General features: G+C 53.6%; 2 protein-coding genes across 9 annotated transcripts in view; one reads left to right on the top strand and one right to left on the bottom strand.

Moving 5' to 3' along the window:
• The window catches only part of RABL2B (RAB, member of RAS oncogene family like 2B), a 20,081-nt gene extending 10,482 nt beyond the window's left edge, over positions 1-9,599 (bottom strand). Inside the window, exons 1-5 of one of the 7 annotated variants that reach the window (XM_045028394.1) lie at positions 9,402-9,599; positions 8,166-8,317; positions 7,857-7,886; positions 4,930-5,009; positions 673-821 (exon numbers count right to left, since the gene is read on the bottom strand). In XM_045028394.1, the coding sequence (XP_044884329.1) occupies positions 673-821; positions 4,930-5,009; positions 7,857-7,886; positions 8,166-8,281 (375 nt within the window). In that variant the 5' untranslated portion in view covers positions 8,282-8,317; positions 9,402-9,599. Of the gene's footprint in view, positions 1-672; positions 822-2,260; positions 2,353-4,929; positions 5,010-7,856; positions 7,887-8,165; positions 8,476-9,401 lie in introns of those variants that run through there. The other 6 variants (XM_045028410.1, XM_045028419.1, XM_045028402.1 and 3 more) reach the window with 6 other exon arrangements.
• Positions 9,547-14,766, top strand: NME6 (NME/NM23 nucleoside diphosphate kinase 6). Of its 2 annotated transcripts, XM_045028457.1 has the most exons (6): positions 9,703-9,815; positions 10,443-10,530; positions 10,745-10,847; positions 13,246-13,285; positions 13,969-14,129; positions 14,422-14,766. In XM_045028457.1, the coding sequence occupies exons 2-6, from the start codon at positions 10,462-10,464 to the stop codon at positions 14,586-14,588; spliced, it is 540 nt and encodes a 179-aa protein (XP_044884392.1). In that variant the 5' UTR covers positions 9,703-9,815; positions 10,443-10,461; the 3' UTR covers positions 14,589-14,766. The 2 variants fall into 2 exon arrangements, with proteins under 2 accessions (XP_044884399.1, XP_044884392.1); XM_045028464.1 differs by lacking the exon at positions 10,443-10,530 and having other exon boundaries at positions 9,547-9,815.

Here is a 14,766-nt window from a genome sequence, read left to right as displayed (position 1 = left end):
TAAACCCATTTCTACATCACTGTCTGATCCATGCATTGAGACCCTGCAGTGATGCCTGTCTACCTGGCTCTCTGCCTGGAACTGGAAGCATTTCAGACAATGGAAGTCCTAGACTTTTATCTCTTACCTAGCAGCCTAAATGTGACCTCCAGAACCTTTCGCCTACCTTCCCCTATGTCATTGGTACCCACATGAACCATGACCACCAGCTCCTCCCTAGCACTGCACATAAATCTGTCTAGATGTCTTGAAAGATCTGCAACTTTCACACCCAGCATGCAATTTACTATGCAGTTCTCCTGGTCATCGCAAACCCAACTATTTATATTTCTAATAATCGAATCCCCCATTACTATTACCAGTCTCTTCCAATAACTGGGGTCCCCTCCCCTGGAGAGATATCCTCAGTGTGAGACGATACCATGGCATCATCTGAAAGGAGGGTCCCAACTATGGGATTGTTTCCATCTGCTCCAGTTTGATGTTCTCCTTCCCCAAGACTTTCATATTCCTCAGCAGTACAGAAGGTGGGGGTGGGACCGCTCTGCTGTGTCCCGGAGAGTCTCCTCTGTGTACCTCTCTGTCTTCCTTAGCTCCTCTAGTTCAACCACTCTGGCCTTAAGAGGCTGTACTTGGGGTAACATTATTAAAGGTAATGTGTAGGATGCATACCAAACAGGTTCTGTTACCAGCCAGGAATCCTTTACACACACAGAGTGAAAGCCAGAAGAATGTCCTTACCATGATACAAGCATGGGCCTTGTGGTAATAGGATGCATGCATACTCTGGAATCTCTCCTGTCCGGCTGTGTCCCAGAAGTCTGAAAGGCACAAACCAGCAAGTTCAGCATGCCATGACAGGAAAGAACTTCCAAGCCCCTCACAACCCAGCCCCAGAGTTCAGCCCTCTCCTATATGCCGACTGACACGAGCCTTTGCCATAACAGGCTGAGACATTCCTTGACCAGTTTACAAACATAGGCTCTAGCGATACATGGGGTTTAGCTATGCCTGTACAATGTCCCAGCAGAGACAGTTGGCATTGGTGTAAATACAGTAGTGCAAAAAGTTCTGTGTAAACTGGACTTTAAAAAACGCAGACTAGCAAGGCAAGGCATGGGTGCGAAAGCTGAGGAAAATAGGGTGAGAAGTAAGCAGATAGTACTGGGATGATTGTGGGATCCAAACCTATACAGATTAGGGGTGATCTCAACAATGGCAGTGTGATCTTTTTAGCAGGGTGGTCCGTAGAGCATTCTCCATGCCAGAATCCTGGCTGTCATCCTCACTGGGCAGCCTAAATGTGGTTCTGTCCATCTGCACTGTCCCTGTGGCTGCAGAGCCATGGAGGATAAGGTGGGCTCTGAAGTAGCCAGGTCCCGAACTACTGAGTGCCTCACAGACTAAGACTCTGCTGTGAAGTGTAAGAGGAAGGGGAGCAAGTGTAGCTTCACTAACTTCCCCACTGCACAGCTCCAACCCCCTCCTTTCCACTCCATTCTTTCCTGCATTGTACCAACACCCTCCCCCAGTTCTAACCTCTCCATATTGCCTCCAACTGCTCAGACTCCCCTGCTCCGCCTCTCCCCACCCTCAAACAGTTTGGACACTGCTCCAACTCCTCCAACATTCCCACCATCACACCCATTGCTATGGCTACTCACATACATCCCCCCCCTCCCCGGCCCCAATCTCTCCCTCCTTCTTGCCATCCATGCCTCTGGCCCTACACTATTTTACATCTTATCAATGACCTGAAAGAAAACAAAATCATCGCTGAGAAAATTTGCAAATGAAACAAAAATTGGGGCAGTGGTAAATAATTAAGAGGACAGGTCACTGATGCAGAGCAATCTAGATTGCTTAGTAAACTGTGTGCAACCAAACAATATGAGTTTTAATATGCCCAAATGTAAATGTATACATCTGGGAACAAAGACGGTAGGCCACACTCACAGGATGGGGGACTCTAGCCTGGAAGAAAGTGATTCTGAAACAGATTTGAGGTTCTTGGTGGATAATGAGCTGAACATGAGCTCCAGGTATAACACTGTGTCCAAAAGAGCTAAAGAGATCCTGGGATGCTAGAGTACTGTGTTCATTTCTGGTGTTTACAATTCAAGAAGGATGTTGGTGAATTGGAGAATATTCAGAGAAGAACCATGAGAATGATTAAAAGATGGGAAAACATGCCTTAAAATGATAGACTCAACTAGAAGGAGGTGAAAAGGTGACTTGATTACAGTCTATAAGCACCTACGTAGGGAACAAATACTTAATAGGCTCTTCAACCCAGCAGAAAAAGGTCTAACATGATCCAGTGGTTGGAAGTTGAAGCTAGACAAATTCAGACTGGAAATAAAGCGTACATTTTTAATTATAAGAGTAATTAATCACTGGAATAATTTATCAAGGGCTATGATGGATTCTCTATCACTGGCAATTTTAAAATCAAGATTGGATATTTTTCTAAGAGATCTGTTCTAGGAATTTTTTTGCGGGGTGGAAATTCTGTGGCCTGTACTATATTGGAGGCCAGACTAGATGACTGCAATGGTCCCTTCTGGGGATGATGATTATTATCAATGAGACTATATGTGTAATGTGTAGGCTCTTTGCTGTTTTAAAAATCCCTTTTTCTCTAATACAGTACATACTGCTCATTAACAATCCTGATACTGACAATTTTTGGTTATTAGCAACATTTTGCTGGAAGCTGATCCTATCCCATTAATTATAAAGTTAACTGGACTCAGATATTTGCAACTGTCATGATGCTAATTGGCAACTTTTCTTCTTTGACATGGAGCTTCCCCCATGGGTGGGGATCCAGCAGCCACACAGGAGATAACGCAGGAGTCCCAGCACTGCAAAGTGGGAGGAGAGGCTGGGAGGGTAGGCTGCAGAGAGGGCAGCAGCATGGAGATGGGCTGCAGCCCGAATGCCAGGGCTTTCCACTGGGGGCAGGGATGTCGGGGGCCCATGGGGCTGCACAGTACTTCTTCTTGCGTTGTCTGGGCTGTGCCCTGCCCTGGCACTGGGGGCCTGGGCTCAGTACCCCCATTCCCCATGGAAAGACCCAGTAGTAGGCAGGTTTTTGGGGCTGCAGCCAGGTATGGAAGCACTGGGATATGAAAAACCCAGGGAGAGGGAGAATGCAGGAAGAGGTACAGTGCAGCCCCACGAGCCCCCAGCATCCCTGCTCCCCGTGGAAAGCCCCAGCACCTGGGCTGCTGCTCGCCTCTCCCCAATGCTGCCCTGTCCAAAAACTACCCCCACAGCTTCCTCTCCAGTGGTGCTGCAGGCTGGGAGGGGGAGCTATAGGCAGGGCAGCAGCTGGGATGCGAGTTGCGGTCCAGATGCTTTCCAGGGGGAGCAGGAGTGCTAGGGGCCTGCATGGTGCCTCTCCTGGCGCTCTCAGGGCTGCATCTTGGCCTGGTGCTAGGGGGCCAGGCTCAGCATGTCCCAGCACTTCATTCCTGGCTGCAGCCCCAAAAACCTGCCTTTTGGTTATTGGCAACTTCTGGATAATAGCAACTTCTTGCTGGGAAATGAGAGGTTGCTGATAAGTGGTATATGCTGTACTTCATTCCAACTGCTAAATCAAAACAATTGGTTTTAAGAAAGCTGTTGGTCAGTATTGCTTTTCACAGGATCCTGAAGGTAGGAAGCACACAGGTTCCTGAAACTGAGTCTGGCCAGCAAGATGATAAGCTTTTGGTATTCATGGGTCAGTGTACCAGGATACCATCTAAGAACAGAAGAATCATGAGATTCCATCCCAAGAGACCAAACACTTTGGAGTCAGAGAGATCAGAAATAGGATTGAAGTGCCGCTAGCCTCACTGCCATGACACGGACCAAAATAGGACAGAACACTGAGTCATTTGTAACCTTATTCTCAGGTTCTCACACAGTTCCTGCCCCACTGGAGAAGCACATTAGTAACGTTTCCCATTTCTGATGACAACACCACCATCCTGTGGCCCAGCCTTACTGACCTCTCCCTCTCCTCCTCCTATCTTATCCAAATCTCACTGCTTTTTCATGTACAATATATTAAAAATCCAGCTCTTCTTTTTGGTCCCAAAAGCTAGAACACCTGTCTAGGCTTCAATCACCTCCCATCCTGATTACAGCAGCCTTATCCTCGGTGGCTTCCATGATTCTTTCATCATGCCCCTCCAGTCCATCCAAAATACAGCCCATAACATTAACTTCCTTGCCTGTCAAGCTGACCTCTCACCCCTTTTGGTCCCTCTGCTGGCTCCCTCTTTGCAACTGCATTAAATTTAAATTCCTTGGTCTTGCCTCCAATGTCCTGCATCACTGCACACCTGCCTACATCACAGTACTTTTCCGTTAACATGCCCCCCATACCCCTTCCACTCCACCAATGGTACTAGCCTCAATGATCTTTTCATTCCTTCTCACACTTCTGTCTCTGGGCCTTCTTCATGCTGCCTCAGGTGCAAAATGATCTCCCAATCTGTGTTCACCAAATTCTCATTCAAATCCCTCTTAGACTCATTTCTTCTGCAGTACTCCAAAACTGGGAGTTCATAGCAATAACAAAGGTCATTCCCTCATCTCAATTTCCCAGTGTGATCTGTCTTCCTAATGCTGCCTTTGAGATTGTAAGCTCCTCAAGCAGGCACTGTCTTTGTGTCCTACATAGCCCCAAGCACAGTCAGCACGAAAAGTACAACTAAAAATAGCACAAGTGTTTCTACAAAAATGGTCAACAGTGACACTGATACCATGGACACTGCCATTGTCCTTATTTGGGTTCAGTTTACACCCAACTGAGATGCACAGGAATTCATGGAATCAACAGAGATCCTTTAGCGATGCCATAGCAGGGATTTCCTGCAGCTGTACCCAGCACTCACAAGGAGGATAGGTGCTCATCTCCTAGGAGGTGCTTACCCACAAGGATATTCTTCCCATCCACATTGGTTGTGTATTTGTAGAGTGTCAAGGCAAATGTAGAGAGCTGCTGGGATCGGCTGTGCATAGGTTAAGGAGCTGAAAAGTGAGTCTTGTCCAGACACCAATCTCATGTTCAGTAGAGCACCTGTGAGGGGAACTTGCTTGAGGGGGGCTAGGGAAAGCAGTCAGCAGCTGGGTCACCAAGCTGCTCCTCTGCAGGGCGTAGCATAGCCAAGCTATTCACTCCAATTTGCCTCAGAGTTTCAATCCCAAACTAAGGGTTAGTCTACACTAGAATCAATACAACCGCACAGCTGTACTGAGGTAGCTGCACCACTGTAGTGCTGCTAGTGCAGATGCTCTAAGCCAGATCTGCACAACATGCAGCCCGCAGAGCCTCCCTGTGCAGCCCGCGGGGGGATTCTGAATCCCCCACACACAGCACTCTGCGGGCAGCCCAGAGCCCTTTGAATCCCAGCCGCAGCCGGGAGTCAGAGGGCTCTGTGCTGCCCGCAGCCCCGGGGAGCCCAGAGCCCTTTAAATCCCAGCCACGGCCGGGAATCAAAGGGCTCTGCGCTGCCCGCAGCCACAGGGAGCCCAGAGCCCTTTAAATCCCAGCCGCGGCGGGGAATCAAAGGGCTCTGCGCTGCCCGCAGCCACAGGGAGTCCAGAGCCCTTTAAATTCCAGCTGTGGCAGGGAGTCAGAGGGCTCTGCACTGCCCGCAGCGGAGGGCAGCCCAGAGCCCTTTGAATCCCGGCCCGCAGCGGCTGATTGCCCCCTCCATGGACCCCTGCCCTAACTGCCCCCCAGGACCTCCACCCCCTATCTAACACAGCTGGTCCTTGTCTCCTGATATCCCTCTCCCAGGACCCTACCCCCTATCTAAATGCCGCTGCTCCTTGTCCCCCGATTGCCCCCTCCCGAGACCCCTGCCCCTAACTGCCCCTTGGTACCCCAGCCCCTATCTAAGCCTCCCTTCTCCTTGTCCCCAACTGCCCCCTCCTGAGATCCCCCCCAACTTCCCCTCAGGACCTCACCCCCACCTGTCCCCTGATGAACTCCTGAGACTCCCATGCCTATCCAACTGCTGCCTGTCCCCTGACTGCCCCCCTGAACCTCCACCCCATCCAATCCCCCCTGCTCCCTGTCCCTTGACTGCCCCCCGGAATCCCTTACCCCTTTTCCAACCCCCAGCCCCCTTACCGTGCCACTCAGACCAGCGTGTCTGGCTCCATGCAGCTCCAGACACATTGCTGCCATGCTCCCCCAAGGGGCCCACAGCCCCCCCCACCCCCCCAGCACCTGCCTTCCAGATTTGAACACCTCAAAATTCAGGAGTGCTCAAGCTCAGTTTGGGCAGCTGTTACTTCATTTCTCCCAAATCAAATATACTGATCCACTGTAACTTGCTGTAGAAAAAGTAGGATAAAATTGAGCAAGAAATGCTTATTAGGACTGGAATTACTATTTTCAACAGCCATTGCCTTTTTGTTTGTTTAAAAGGAAGACAGTGATATTGCATTGGCAAATTCCCCATAGAAAGAAAGAGTGGAACAAAAGAATAATAAAGGCACCTCAACTTTTCCTCATTTATGGAGGACAGTCTTATAATATGCATCCAGATATCCTCCAATCACACAAGCTGAAAATTGTTCCACTTTACTGCAGCTCTGTAACCATATGGGAACCAATGCTGTCTGTGTTTTGTGCACATCCAAAATTCCTGCTGAATGAGCCACCCTGGGAGCGAGTTACCAGTGACCCAGGGCTGGGGCGGCAGGAGGTGTGTGTGTGGGGGCACTGGTGGGGGGGAGCCCAGGGCTGGGTCAGCAGCGGGGTGGGGGGAGGGCACTGGTGGGGAGGAAAGGGGGAAGCCCAGCGCGGGGCGGCAGGGGGTGTGGGTGGGGGGAGAGCCCAGGACTGGGGCAGCAGTGGGGTACAGGGGGGAGCCCAGGGCTGGGACAGGGGGCAGCCAATTTTTTTTTTGCTTGGAGCAGCAAAAAACCTACAGCTGGCCCTGCCGGGTTCCCCCAGCCACCGGAGCCCCCGGCCCTTTAATTTGTCCCTGAGGGCTCCCAGCCACCTCTTCAGCTGGGAGCCCCTGGTTGATTTAAAATCAAAACCTCCCCACCCCCAACCTCCCTTTTTGCCCACAGCTGTTTTGGTGGGGTGGTGCTGGGGAAGGAGGGTTTGTTTCCGCAGGGCTGGGCGGCCCTGGGGCGGGGTGTTTCTGTGGGGCTGGGAGGTTTCGGCCCTCAGCTGTTTTCTTTGGAGGAATGTGGCCCTCGCCGCTTTACGAGTTGTGCAGGCCTGCTCTATGCTGACAGGAGAGAGTGCTCCCATTGGCATAATTACTACACCTCCCCGAGTGGCGGTAGCTATGTTGGCGAGAGAGCGTCTCCCACCGACATAGCACTGTCCACACTGGCGCTTATGCCAGTGTAACTTACATCGCTCAGGGAGGGGGAGGCTTTTCCACACCGCTGAGCGACATAAGTTATATTGAAGTAAGTGCTAGTGTGTACAAACCCTAAGGGAGGGAGTAGGAGCTCTGTAGTTGAAGTGCCCATGACAGTCCTATACGCCTCACAGGACCAGCTGCTAGCACTGCAGTGCTCAGGAAAGGAATTCTAAAGAAAATACTGGGGGGAGGGGGCAGGAGACCTTCTTAGGAGGAACAGAAGTTATAAGTTCCCAAGTGCTGTGTGGATTTAGCTAGCTCATCAACGTAGTATGAAGAGAGTCTAGATCAGGCAGTGAAAGCCAGGAAACAGAACTCTGGTGAAGATGGAATGAGAGCCCCTGATAGGAAGAACATGGTTAAACAAAAAGGCCTCAAACAGACCATTTTCCCCTCATGTACCCTCCTGGGCCCAAGAACAAAAATAAACAGCGGTGAGGTCTGAAAGAACCCAAAGGATACAATCCATCCAGGAGGAACCTTTCCATTAACCTGCAAGTAAAGAAATGACACAGGCCCATTAGTCCTTACCTGATCATCTTATTATCTTCTTTTTCCTCATCCCTGATACAGATAGGCACCCCACTCCTACCCATTCAGCCTCTCCGTTGGCCTCAGACACAGCTAATAAACCACTGTGTAGGTAACAACAATAACTAGAGCTACTGCTTTGTGCAGGGGAGAGGCAGAGACCAGACACTGGTTGAGGAGTGCCAAGCTTGTATGTTGCTGTAGCCTTCCTGGCATGTGCAATAAGGGCCAGTTACTTACTTGGATTTCCCCACAGCGCTGTCCCCCAGGCAGATAATCTTCACGTTCTCATCTGCATCATACTTTGTCTGGTCCAGCTCCTCACAGGAATCTCCCCCTGGTGCATCTCTAGCCATGCTGCCTCCACCCTAGCTGCACAGAAGCCACCTCTCCTAGGACCAAGGGGAAGATTTTATTTTTCTGAGCCTCTCAGAAAGAGCTAGGATAAGCTCCTAGTGTTACAGTCTCCTTCCTAGCCGTCAAAGAGCAGTTATGATAAACCAGAGGTGGGCAAACTATGGCCCGCAGGACCCTCCTGCCCGGCCCCTGAGCTCCTGGCCCAGGAGGCTAGCCCCCATACCCTCCCCTGCTGTTCCCCCTCCCCCACAGGCTCAGCGCACCACACCGCTGGCACAATGCTCTGGACGGCCGGGCAGTGCAGCTGCAGAGCCGCAGCCTGACCCAGTGCTCTGTGCTGCGCGGTGGCGTGGCTGGCTTCAGCCACAACTGCGCCGCCAGCCACGGGTGCTCCAGGCAGTGCGGTAAGGGGGAAGGGAGCAGGGGGTTTGGATAGAAGGCAGGGGAGTTTGGGGTGGTGGTTAGAGGGTGGGGGTGTGGATAACAGGGGGGTTGAATGGGCGCAGGGGTCCCATCTATCACTCCTCCCCCCCCGGGGACAGCTCCCCACCGATCACCCCTCCCCCTGCCCCCCCGGGGGGACAGCTCCCCACTCCTCCCCCCGGGGACAGCTCCTGGCTACCCCGCCTGTCACCCCCCCCGGGGACAGCTCCTGGCTACCCCGCCTGTCACCCCCCCCGGGGACAGCTCCCCACCGATCACCCCTCCCCCTGCCCCCCCGGGGGCAGCTCCCCACCTCTCCCCCGGGGACAGCTCCTGGCTACCCCACCTATCACTCTTCCCCCCTCCCGCCCGGGGACAGCTCCTGGCTACCGCATCTATCACCCCTCCCGCCCGGGGGACAGCTCCTCCCCCCTCCCCCCGGGGACAGCTCCCCACCTGTCACCCCTCCCCCTACCCCCCCGGGGACAGCTCCTGGCTACCCCGCCTGTCACCCCCCCCGGGGACAGCTCCTGTCCTGGCTACCCCATCTATCACCCCTCCCCCCCGGGGACCCCGGGAACAGCTCCCCACCTATCACCCCTCCCGCCCGGGGGACAGCTCCTGGCTACCCCGCCTGTCACCCCCCCACTCTCCCCAGGCGGCCCCGTCTCCGCAGAGCCCCGGCCCGACACTCACCGGCCGGCCCAGCCGCGTCCCCGCTGCTACGCGACGCGGCGGCGCGAGGCCCCGGGCTGCCCCCCACGCGCCTAAAGGACCTCGCGGCCCAGGTTGTCCACGGAGCGCCTGAGCCGCCGACCGCTGAGCGACATACTAGGGGTTGGGCCTGGACACCAAGGGGGGCGCCGTACCCCGCCCCCCCAGGGCAGACCCCGGGCCCCGAGCCCGCCTCCCGATCTACCCCTCCCCAGGCACTGCACCATCCTCTGTCACCATGGCGACGCGCCCGAGGCCCCGCGCGTCCCCGCCGCCCCGTGCACGCGCTGCGCGGCCGCGAGCGCCATGGGGGCCGTGCTGCGCTCCGCGCGGCCGCTGCAGCTCACGCTGGCGGTGCTGAAGCCGGACGCCGTGGCCCACCCGCTGGTGCTCGAGGTGAGGGGGGTCCCCCCGCGGCTCCCCGCCGGCTCCAGCCGCTGCGCCCCGCCCGCTGGCAAAGCCCCTGGAGCCGCCCGGCCCGGCCCGGCCCCCCAGGAGCCTCCACCCCCCCCGGGCCGCCCCGCCCCCCGGGAGGTGTTAGTTCGTGGTACCCCCCCGGCCTGGCCCATCCCTCCCTCCCCCACGCATTAGTCGTTGGTAGCCCCTGGCCTCGCCCGTCTCCCCGGGAGCCCCCCCCCCCGGCCCATTCCCCGGGGAGTCTCCCCCCCCCCGCCCGGCCCCCCGGGAGGTGTTAGTTGGTGGTACCCCCCCACTCATACCTGGCCCGCCCCCCCCCGGGAGGTGTTAGTTGGTGATACCCCCCGGCCTGGCCCATCCCTCCCTCCCCCACGCATTAGTCGTTGGTAGCCCCTGGCCTCGCCCGTCCCCCCGGGAGGCAGTAGTACCCCCCCCTTTGGATTATTGGACACTGACCCATGTGAACATGGCCCCTGGGCCCAGTTATGCCCTGTTCCGCTGCTGCGGAGCCTGCCAGATCCCTCCCTGGATTGCCCATAGTGAGTTGTGCGCCACAAGCTTAGTCCTCTTTTGGAAAGACATTTGCTGGGGTTTCTCTGTCTGCAGAGGCTGGCACAAGAGTTTGATGAGGCAAGAACTGCCCCATTCTTGCTGGAGGTGCCACAGGAACCAGGGGCCCTACCCCAGAATTCAGGTCGGTGGAGCATGAGGCCTTGTGAATTATTCTAGTTGCACTGTATCCGTTTCCAGGAGCTAGCCTGTACCTACCCCCTGTGCTTGGCACTGCAGTCTCTCTTGCTCTGACCACCCCTTTCTCCCAGTAGTCAGGATCCCCCGGTCCCTTGGCTGAAGTCTTTGTTCTGCAACATCTGATGTGTTTGTGCCTCACCCTTGCCCTGCCTTTCCAGGCCGTGCACGAAACCATCCTAAATAACAAATTCCTCATCGTGCGGACCAAGGAGCTGATGTGGAGAAGGGAAGATAGCCAGCGATTTTACCAGGAGCACTCAGGTAGTGATCACAGGGAGCTTGCCACTGACCCTAACTGCGCCCTTCAGGGCGTGAACCCTGGGACGGGAGGTTGTCCAGTTAAAAGGGGACTGGATAAATTCATGGTGGCTAAGTCCATAAATGGCTATTAGCCAGGATGGGTAAGAATGGTGTCCCTAGCCTCTGTTCGTCAGAGGATGGAGATGGATGGCAGGAGAGAGATCACTTGATCGTTGCCTTTTAGGTTCACTCCCTCAGGGGCACCTGGCATTGGCCACTGTCGGTAGACAGATACTGGGCTAGATGGACCTTTGGTCTGACCCGGTACGGCCTTTCTTATGTTCTTATGTTCTTATGTCTTTGCTCATGCAGGGCCGTGGGGAGCACAGGGAAGGGCGCAGGTTAGCCTCTCTCAGGAGGGACACCGCAGAGGGACAGGGGGTTGAGAGAGAGGCAAAGAGGAGGAGAGAGTTGGAAAGACTCTTGTGTGGAGAGAGATTCGAAGACAGATTGTGTAGTTCAATGAGGAGACGAATGAAAGGGAGATGACAGAGGGATACAGAACTGATTTCTCTTGGAAGGTGCTCAGATACTATGAGGATAGATGCCATAGGACAGATAGCAGGTAAATCAAGAAGTCCTGTTCACACTCTCTGAATGCAACAGGTCATTCAGAGAACCCGAAAGGCACTACACGTAAGATTTAACATAGGAAATATTTATTACGCAACACACAATCTGTGGAACTCACTGCCACGAGGCATTACTGAGGCCAAGAGTTCAGTAGGAGTCAAAACACAATTAGACACTTACCTGCATAGTTCTCTGCTACAGACTTCTTGCATGACTTTGGACTAGTCACTTAGTACCTCAGTTCCCCATCTGAGACATGGAGATAATCACACTTCCCTACATGCCTCATGTTGTGAAGATAAATACAGTACATTAAAAATTGCCAGGTGCTCTGCTCCTGGAGTAATAGGGGCCAGATATGTACCATAGATGGATGGATACAAACAAATAAACGGCTTCTATTATATCTGCTAGGATAAGTTTCAGAGTGGTAGCCATGTTAGTCTTGATGGTATCTTAAAAGTAGCAATTCTTCAACAAAAAAACTTCAAAAACAGCCTCCAGTGAGAAACTGCAGAACTGGAAATAATTTGCAAACTGGACACCATCAAATTAAGCCTGAATAAAGTCTGGGAGTGGATGGGTCACTATAAAAAGTAATTTTCCCTCTATTGATACTCACATCTTCTTGTCTGCTGCTGGAAATGGGCCACCTTGATTGCATTGGCCTTGTTAGCACTACAAAAGTAATTTTCCCTCCCTTGGTATTCACCCCTTCTTGTCAACTGTCGAGAATAGGCCACTTCCACCTTAATTGAATGGGCTCATTAGCAGTGACACCCCACTTGGTAAGGCACCTCCCATCTTTTCATGTGCTATAACAGGGATCGGCAACCTTTGGCATGTGGCTCGCCAGGGTAAGCACCCTGGCAGGCCGGGCTGGTTTGTTTACCTGCTGCTTCTGCAGGTTCGGCCGATCGCGGCTCCCACTGGCCGCGGTTCGCCGCTTCAGGCCAATGCTTACCCTGGTGAGCCGTGTGCCAAAGGTTTCCGATCCCTGTGCTATAATATATATCAGGGGTAGGCAACCTATGGTGCTGAAGGTGGCACGCGAGCTGATTTTCAGTGGCACTCACACTGCCCGGGTCCTGGCCACCAGTCCAGGGGGCTCTGCATTTTAATTTAATTTTAAATGAAGCTTCTTAAACATTTTGAAACCCTATTTACTTTACATACAACAATAGTTTAGTTATATATTATAGACTTATAGAAAGAGACCTTCTAAAAAGGTTAAATTGTATTACTGGCACGCGAAACCTTAAATTAAAGTGAATAAACGAAGACTCGGCCCACCACTTCTGAAAGGTTGCTGACCCCTGAGATATATTCTTCTTACTGTATTTTTCACTCCATGCATCTGATGAAGTGGGTTTTAGCGCACAAAAGCTTATGCCCAAATAAATGTGTTAGGCTCTAAGTTGCCACAAGAACCCCTCCTTACTTTTGCTAGGATAAGATAAACCCTCCTGCTGCAGGGAGGAGCTAGCCATTGACCGATAGGGCTGGGGAGACTCTCCCACAAAGGCAGGTTATCCCAGAATTGTCCACTGTGGGGTTCTGCCCCTGCTGTTGAAGCAGCTGGTATCAGTCCCAGTCAGAGACAGGCTGCTTTGCTAGACATGCCCTGGGCTGGCAACGCCTCTGTTCCTATTGTAAGAGCAGCAAAGGAAAGGGCAGTGGGGTGGGGGGGGGGGTGGTAGGGCAAGGCCAAGCAAGGGTATCAGTATGACGGGGGAACTGGGCATCTATGCCCCCTTAGAGTGAAATGCTGTCTCTCTCCTTGCAGGGCGATTTTTCTATCAGAGGCTGGTGGAGTTCATGGCCAGGTACCTCCCCTCCTCTTCCCCATCAGTCCTAGCTCAGCAGTGAATCCCAGCCATGGGGGTTGGGAGCTGTTCTGGCTGTCAGGAGTGAGTGGGGGTGACACCCACTGTCACACACATGCCATTGCCCCCTCATGCTGGTGCTGCTTCTAGCAATGCTGCTGCCATTTGGCCATGGGAGGCTCCTTCACCTTGGTAAACCCTCCCTCCCCTGCCTTGGTAAGGGGAGAATGGGGGTGGGACAGGGCAATGGGCAAGCTCATTCCTGGATTCATGAAACTTATGTCCCAGAGGCAGCATTCGTAGGACAGTGAATGATGCTTAGGCCTCAAGGCTAGAACTTGGTGATTCCAGTCCGGCACCAGCTGATCCTCAGTGCTGCCCTGCCAGCATAGCCCTTGGGGGAGTGCGAGCTGTACTGTTAAAAAACGCCATTCTTTCTAGGCTACCTTAAATCAGGTCACTGCCCTGGAATCAGGGTGTTTTAACAGTCTGGGATAACCCTGGGGTCCTGGCTACTGTCATCTCTCAATCAGCCTGCTCTGTGTCCCTGAGGACTGCTGCATGGCAGCCCCCTTCGCCTGCCACTCTGACCCTGCTGTGTCTGAGGCGAGAAAGCACTTGAGATGCCCACATCCTGCTGTAATCTTGTCTTTTCTTGTACCCACCTGGCTGCGTTTTCACAGTGGCCCAATGCGGGCTTATATCCTAGCCCATGAAGATGCTGTTGCACGCTGGAGGTCTCTCATGGGACCCACCAAAGTGTACCGAGCCCGAAACACAGCTCCAGACTCCATCCGAGGAGCCTATGGCCTCACTGACACGAGGAACACCACACATGGCTCAGGTAAGAACACCAGGGCAGTCATTGGGGTGGAGGAAGGCCAGATGGGGGCACTGTCTCAGTGCACTCATTGCCTCTGCTGGTGCCCAAACCCCATGTCCTTGCATCCCTGCAGGTTCCTCCAATCTAAGCAGACAGGCTCCATTCACCCCAGTCCTATGACTCAGGGATGCACTGGTAGAATTTAGGCCCATGAGCATAGGCTGTCCCCTTCACCCCCCTGAGCAGAACTCAGGGTACGACTGAGGCAATGTGCCACCATCACCTTAGGCTCTCTCTCTCTCTCCTCTCACAGACTCGGTGGCATCGGCCCGTAGAGAAATTGCCCTCTTCTTCCCAGAGTTCAGCGAGAGTCTCTGGTACCAGCAGGACGAGCCACATCTGCGCTGCGGCCTGGCACGCTACGATGCAGAGGAGCGTGTTCACAGCCTACCCAAGGCTGGCAGGACAGAGTCATCCTAGAGCAGAGGGGGAGACTTACCATTGACTAACCCCCTTGGAGATGGTGAGGGGGCATTGCCTTCCACGCAGGAAGTGCTGCTAGCAGCACCAGCTGGACTATCCCTGTAACAAGGACAGGGAGCTATGTAATGTCTGTTACAGTGGGCGAATACCAGATGCAATACACATTACACCACGC

Source organism: Mauremys mutica, chromosome 1 (genome assembly GCF_020497125.1).
Source record: "Mauremys mutica isolate MM-2020 ecotype Southern chromosome 1, ASM2049712v1, whole genome shotgun sequence".
In the NCBI taxonomy this organism is placed as follows: domain Eukaryota; kingdom Metazoa; phylum Chordata; order Testudines; family Geoemydidae; genus Mauremys; species Mauremys mutica.
Note: the sequence above shows the minus strand (reverse complement) of the source record. Positions and strands in the feature narration are given on the sequence as shown.